The sequence below is a fragment of the Papaver somniferum genome, chromosome 7, assembly GCF_003573695.1.
Source record: "Papaver somniferum cultivar HN1 chromosome 7, ASM357369v1, whole genome shotgun sequence".
Lineage (NCBI taxonomy): Eukaryota > Viridiplantae > Streptophyta > Magnoliopsida > Ranunculales > Papaveraceae > Papaver > Papaver somniferum.
In genome coordinates this window covers 127,068,146-127,075,755 of record NC_039364.1, presented here as the reverse complement: position 1 = coordinate 127,075,755, position 7,610 = coordinate 127,068,146, and the positions used below count along the sequence as shown (strand labels likewise).

At 35.3% G+C, this 7,610-nt stretch overlaps 1 protein-coding gene across 1 annotated transcript; it reads right to left on the bottom strand.

Annotated features, from left to right (window-relative positions):
• Nucleotides 1-508: 508 nt before the first annotated feature.
• On the bottom strand, nucleotides 509-1,372 carry LOC113295204. Its single transcript, XM_026543547.1, has one exon. The coding sequence runs from the start codon at nucleotides 1,370-1,372 to the stop codon at nucleotides 509-511; it is 864 nt and encodes a 287-aa protein (XP_026399332.1).
• Between the last annotated feature and the right edge of the window lie 6,238 nt (nucleotides 1,373-7,610).

Below are 7,610 nucleotides of genomic sequence, written 5' to 3'. Positions count from 1 at the left end.
AAAACCACAAAATGATTTTGTATCCAAAATTCTCAATTAAACTAACCACAAGAGAACCCATGATTAATTTAATCGGAATACACAACCAAAATAACCACAAACGAATCTATGATTAATCTAGTTGGAAATGCTCACACAAGAAGACTTATGGAGCCGTATAGTATATACATTAAAAATATGGATCAGGGAAGATCAATACTTCGGAATATACAATGATTCATTCTATTTTCATCACTATTCGCACAATGACATATAATAGATATAATCCTTGTAAACAAAAGATTTTAACCTATCCTCCATCAATAAATGAAATAATAGGCTTAACTTTTGTTTGTCAAAAGTTCATCGATCTTGTATCAATACATGTATAATTTTTTTTTTCTAAATCATTAATTTTATTACTCAATTTTTTTTTACCAAAGATTACAAAAAAAAAACCAAAAGGCTTATTGTTAAAAGGAAAAAGCTAAAACATAAGCAGACAATGATATTACATTCAAAGCTTTATCTAGGAAAATCTAAAGTAAATGTCTTCTTCAGTTTCTATTCTTCCAAGAAATTCAGGTTTTTCATTATAATATTTCACTACCCCTATGTTTAGTAAAGTTCCTTTCTTGGCCATATTGTCTGCAGAGAAGTTTACTTCTCTGTAAGAATGTTTCAAGTTGATGCTTGAGTTATTTCTCTTTATTTTTTCCCATCTGCTTTTAATAATCCAGGGCACCCTGTCTGTGGATAAAGCCACAAGAACTGCATTTGAATCTAATTGGAAGCATACCTCCTGAAAAGATTTACTCACGGCCCATTCACCTGCAACAACAAGAGCCATTACTTCTGCTAAGTAATTGGTTGTTATTCCAAATCCACCTGAAGCAGCACCAACACACAAACCTGAATTGGATCTTGCAACAAATCCCAACCCTGCAACACCTGGATTACCCTTGGAAGCTCCATCACAGCATATTAACACTTGATTCCACCTTGGTAATTGAAATAAACATTGTATCACTCTTGTAGTTTTAGTTTGAATCCCAGATATTCTAAAGAATAAAAGGATCTGTAAGTCATACATTTTTCCCCACACTTTCCCTTTCATTCTTACACTACATTCACCTGTAATTTTCATTATTCTTTGCTTGAGTTTTTCCACATCTGGTTTCATGCCTTCATGCAGTGCAGAATTTCTTGTAAACCATATTTCCACCATAGTGTTGAATGCACAATTGTACCATATTTCCTTTACAGCTGAGCTTTTACCTCTAGATATCATCATTACATCCTCAAAGCTTTTTGGAATTATGCATTGAAAGATATCACTTACCCAATGCCATATCTGTGTACTAAAAGTACAATGCCAAAGTATATGGTCCATTCTGTCATGATCATTGCTATATAAGTAACATTTTGAAACTTTTGAAAAACCCTTTTTCCTGACAGATTCCTCTGTTGCACAAGCTCCTCTTAAAATTTTCCATATATTGCTTATATGTCAATACATGCATATCGACATATAAGCGAGATAACTTTTGACAATATATGGGACAATAATAGTTCACGGATGCAAACATACATATCCCATAACACATTGTAATATATAAAACCATAAAGATTAATACTGCAAAAATCATCTTCCAAACCAAACTTTAGAATTTAAACAAATAAATATAAACACACGAAGATGAAAACGTTGGACATAGCTATGTGTACTCACAATAATGGCTATTCCAAACCCTAGTTATCCTTCTTAAACAAAAACAAGAATAAAATTCTTTTAAGAAGTTTTACTAGACATTAAGATCTTTGAAAAAATCCTTGTCATCCCCGAACTCCTTGTCATCAACAACCATTGGAACATATGGTTCATGGAGGAAGGAGTCAATACCAATAAACCTTCTTGGCTGATGATGTCAAACCAGGGCCTTCTGAATTTCCAATGATCTTAAGACGCAAGCCTTTATTTGCTGAATCACTTTTCTTGCCAGCTTCAACTCGTCAAGAACATCAGAAAACTTCTGAGAATTTGAAGGAACAACTCTTGGCTTCCTCATATTCCTTCTTTTTCTTTTTAAAGTTGGAGGCAATTGAGATTTCTCTTTTTACTTAGTGATTGATGGCTTAACAATCATATTGATATCTTTCCCATCAGAAGACATGATGCTTGGAGTATCCATGAAAGCACGGTTTTGTGAGAGGAGTTCACAATTAAACCTCAACAAGCAGTCTTAAGATAAAGAGTATCAGAGAAGGAAAAATGAATATAGGGTTTCGAAACCTTTAAACAGGTTCGTACACGTCCAACTCACAACCCTATAAAGATTAGAATTGTCGATAATAACCCTCTTCTTTTGGCAAACCGGTCCCTTCCACTATCAAAAGTGACATGGAGGAATTCCAAACCAGACAACACAAAGCTAAAAACAAAACTAAAGAAAATTTTATCTTTAAAGCCTGAGGTGTGCAAGATCTTGTCTCTTTTGAACAGGCACACAAGATAAGATGCACAAGACAACACAATTAAGTTGTGTTGTGGTGAACAACAATTTGTCCACCATGATACTTTTGGTTGGAATTCATGAAACCCTCCCTTTCTATATGTTTAGACCATGTTTTCTTCTCTAATGGCCTATATCCGTCTTTGGAAACTAATATCTTCGAGGAAGATAAGATCTTACATACCTTAGTTGTTTTCTCTGCGAGTTTAATCTTAGTGGCTAGACGATCTGCTCTTCGCTGAAGCTTGTTGACATATCTCATCTTGTGTTTGTATTTTAAACACTTTGAAAACTCATGACCTTTGAGAGAACAATAGGAGCATGTCAATGTATAATATGGTTCAGGCGCCCGAGATGTGCAAGCTTCTAGGCACATAGTTGATCCTGAAACATTAAACATAGAGTTTCCAACAGAGGGGTCAAATGATTCTTCCATCTTGATTGGGTTCTCTTCTAAAAGATTATCAAGATTTATGTATGTATTGCTACAATTATCAAAAACAATATTTTCATATAGAAGAGCAACACTTGATTTTATATCTTCATCAGAATCATAATTTTCAGACATCTCATCAAGTGTCGTAGCAAGACCTTTGTTCCCAGTGTATTTTCTACGATTTGGGAACTCGTTTGCAAAATGACCAAATCCCTTACACTTAAAGCATTGAGGAATATACTCGTCATCAGTTTCATCAGTGTCCCTGTTTTTAGAAGGAATACAATTATGAGGTTTGACTGATGCTTTAGGCTTATCTCTGGTGAACCGTTTACTTCTCTTCAACAGAAAACCTCTAAACTGTCTTGTGATCATCGAGACCGATTTGTCAAGATATTCATCTGATGAATCAGTCTCAGAGTGATCGTCTTCAGAGATATACACTTTTTTACTTTTATCAAGTAATTTTGTGTCTTTTAGTGCTTTGAACGCAACATCCTTAGATTTGGATGAATGCTCGTGATCAAAGATCTTAAGCTTCCCAACCAGCGTATTTCTGGAGATATTATCAAGGTTATTTCCCTCAACGATGGCATGCTTCTTAGAGTCGTATCTAGAAGGCAGCGATCTGAGAATTTTTATCACAATGTCCTTTTCAGGAATAGTCTTACCCAATGCAAAAGATGCATTAACAATTTCAGACAATTTGTGATTAAAATCATCAAATGAATCTTCATCTGCCATACAAAGGTTTTCCCAATCGGAATTAAGGTTTTGAAGCCTAGCTTCCTTTTCACTGCTATTACCTTCGAATACGGTTTCTAAGATATCACACGCATCTTTAGACCTAGTGCAATTTGACACATGGTGCTGAAGATTTGGGGTAATGGCATGTACGATGGAATTCAAACCGTCAGAATTTTTCTTTGCAGCAAGTATCTCGGCAGGACTGTATTCACCAATATTCTTGGGAACGTTTACATTTCCTACTGCCACAACGGGAGCATTATAGTCATTAAATACATATACCCATGATTGAAAATCACGTGCTTGAAAAAAAGCTCGCATAGCCAATTTTCCACCATAAGTAATTAGATCCATCGAAGACTGGTGGTACGTTAATAGAGATAACACCTCTGTCCATAGAGTCAGATCGCTACAAACACAGACTTGTAAGGTCTTGAACGTGTTTGCCAGCTCTGATACATATTGAAAAAGCGGGGTACAACAACCTCACCCAATATATCGATTAGCAATCTGTATGGACTAACTCTAATATAATTTTAAAAGAATCAACTAGCCAGTCAGACTCAATCTTAATAAAAAGTATATCAAGGAGTTAATATCTCTATCTCTCGATTTGATCTTTACTCAAGCAAATGGAAATCTGCGAGTCTTTATCAAATACTAGAGAGATAAACTTGGATGGTACCAAATACCAATATCCAAGTGTCAATCAATGTAAATCAACAACCAAAGGTTGGATATTCTAATTGATTGATCTTAACGCACAACCTGTGATATTTCAATTATATAACAAAATATAATGCGGAATAGAAATAACACAGACACCAGAAATTTTGTTAACGAGGAAACCGCAAATGGAGAAAAACCCGGGACCTAGTCCAGATTGAACACCACACTGTATTAAGCCGCTACAGACACTAGCCTACTACGAACTAACTTCGGTCTGGACTATAGTTGAACCCTAATCAATTTCACACTGATTCAAGGTACAGTTGCGCTCCTTACATCTCTGATCCCAGCAGGATACTACACACTTGATTCCATTATCTGATCTCACCCACAACTAAGAGTTTCTACGACCCAAAGTGGAAGACTTCAATAAACAAATCTGTATCACACAGAAAAGTCTATGGTGATAGATAAATCTGTCTCCCACATATATACCTATGAGTTTTGTTCCGTCTTTTGATAAATCAAGGTGAACATGAACTAATTGATAACCCGGACTTATATTCCCGAAGAACAACCTAGTATTATCAATCACCTCACAATAATCTAAATCGTACGGTAGCGAAACTAGATATTGTGGAATCACAAACGATGAGAAGAATATGTTTGTGATTTGTTTTTATCTTGCCCTATCGGAGATATAATCTCAATTCAATTATTCAATTGAACTCGTACGATAGAAAATGGCAAGATCAGATCGCTCAACTACAAGAAAGTAGTTTCGTCTGGCTTCACAATCCCAATGAAGTCTTTCAGTCGTTAACCTACAGGGTCTCGAGAAGAAACCTAAGGTTAAAGGAGAATCGACTCTAGCAAAACCAACTAGTATCACACAGGAGGTGTGGGGATTAGTTTTTTCAGTTGCTAGATGTCTCCTTTATATAGTTTTCAAATCAGGGTTTGCGATCCAAGTTATCATGGTAACAAAGCATTCAATATTCACCATTAGATGAAAAACCTGATTCAACCAAGCTAATATCTTTCAACCATTAGATCGAAACTTAGCTTGTCACACACAAATGAAATGTATTCATTTAGGTTTGAGCGACCGTACCTAAACGTGTACACTTAGTTGGTTCACAAATAGTTAACCAATGGTTAGCCATATGAGCACTTTCATATTAACCGTATTCATCTTTCTCATAACTAGTTCAAATGACTCATAAGAACTAGTTGAAGAGTTGTTCAATTTCTTAGGTCTTTGTTCATAAACACAACTGAAACAAAATCGGTTTGATTCACTTGAATCAATTCATGAACAATATAGCCACGGTTTGCAAAGATTGCATTCCTTATAATTTATTATTTTAAGCTCATGAACTACCGATTTGAGAAATAACCAGCTTGGGCACGCATACGGGTATGCGAGATTAGCTACCGGATTTGACTTTACAAACTCAGTAGAAATTTTCGTTTCGAAAACTTCTGTGGGTACACGTACGGGTATGCGTACCTAAGGCGACTGGTTTACTAGTTTGCAAACTTACAAACACAGCCGAAATTTTCGGTATGAAAACTTCCGTTGGTACGCGTACTCAACCTGTCTCCTTCACCAATACCGCATGCACACATATGCACGCACTTGGTTTCCGGCACATGGATTTATACACTAATGTGCGAACACACTATATATGCTTATATCCATTGTTGGTAATCTCAACTCTACATTTCAATCATTGAAACATTCTTCTATAATGTTATAACAATCGTTATTCACGACATCAAAGCTATTTTCAAGATTGAAACGTCACCATGACTTCCGTCATGGGTAAAGATGAAAATGGTTAAAGCAAAAGCTCACCAACACATATTTCGAGAAAAAGATACGCGAGTAAACTCGGCTCGAAATAGCAAATGTGTATGTATAGAAACTATCATACTTATACGACTTTGTCTCAAGAGTAGGAGATAGAATAGACTTTTGAGTGATAGATAAGTTCAAGTCTCCGCATACCTTTTTGTCGGATGAAGTTCCACTTATTCCCCGAGTAGTTCTTCGTCTTCGTAAGATGATCGCCATGGAGTCTGGATCTCAACTGCACTTAACTATCCTAGACCGAGACTTAGTCATAAGTAAACTATAAATCAAGACATATAGTTTTGATCACTAATATTGACAAACATGCTTGAGATAGCAACGCATGCGAGTTCGACCGACCAATGCTCTAACATAAACTATTAGGGAAAATTGCTTCGGGCAATTGTTTCCTTGATAACATATCAAAACAAAATTACTTTGTAGTTTCTACAGGTTGCAAGTCTTATGAGATTTGTAAGATCCTTTCGGTTTGTCCTTTATTTGCTTGTATCTTTGTCAATTTGTGACAAAAAGGGGGATAATTATATGTAGTAAACAAGTGATACTGGTATTGATTTATATTGATTGGTATCACTAAGGGAAAGGACATTGGTGCTTAAACGTTTATCCAACGAAAGAGTAAATCATAGACTAAGGGGGAGTAGCATATCATATTGATATTTGTAGTTATATGGACTACAAAAGAATAACAAAGACGTGCGGATTGATAAAATCTACCTATCTTACCTTTAGGGGGGAATATTAGCTTTGTTATTATAATGTCAACAACGACATTTATGGATTGAATGTATACATGTTATTGTGATGTTGAATTCGGAAATCAAGCGTATGTGTAATGAATTCTTGTAATTTGTTTATCCATATTATGTAAGAGTTTTGTCACTAAAATTGACAAAGGGGGAGATTGTTAGAGCATAGCTTGGTTGAACCCACCAAGCGTCGGTATGTCAAGTTTGGTTGTCATATTTTAGTGAACCAAAACTCATTTAAAGAGTCATTTGATTATGTACTAGAGTCAACTTCGTATAGCTTCACTTGAAAGTATTAGGATATGAGACATTACAAGTATTACGAATACTTGAAGAAGTGAAGAAGTAAGGAGCTACAATGATGACATCATCCTTCCACTTGAGGTTAGTAATATTTGACTTGAACTGTTTCATTGTCTAACATATCTTTCAAGTCTTGCATATTGAAAACATAACTGCAAAGAATGATGAGTATTCTCTAGTTAGACGTAGTATTAAGCAATACAATACGAAGTATAATGCTTATCTTTTGAACTTCGTATATAAGACATCGACATAATAGTTTGAATGCTATTTTGATTGTGTATGGGTATGAGGTGAAGATTTCATCCTAGGAAAAAATGTTTTACATTCGTTTA

Excerpts from the sequence above, each read along its gene's own strand:
- LOC113295204 (XM_026543547.1), bottom strand. The coding sequence starts at position 1,372 with ATGGACCATATACTTTGGCATTGTACTTTTAGTACACAGATATGGCAT.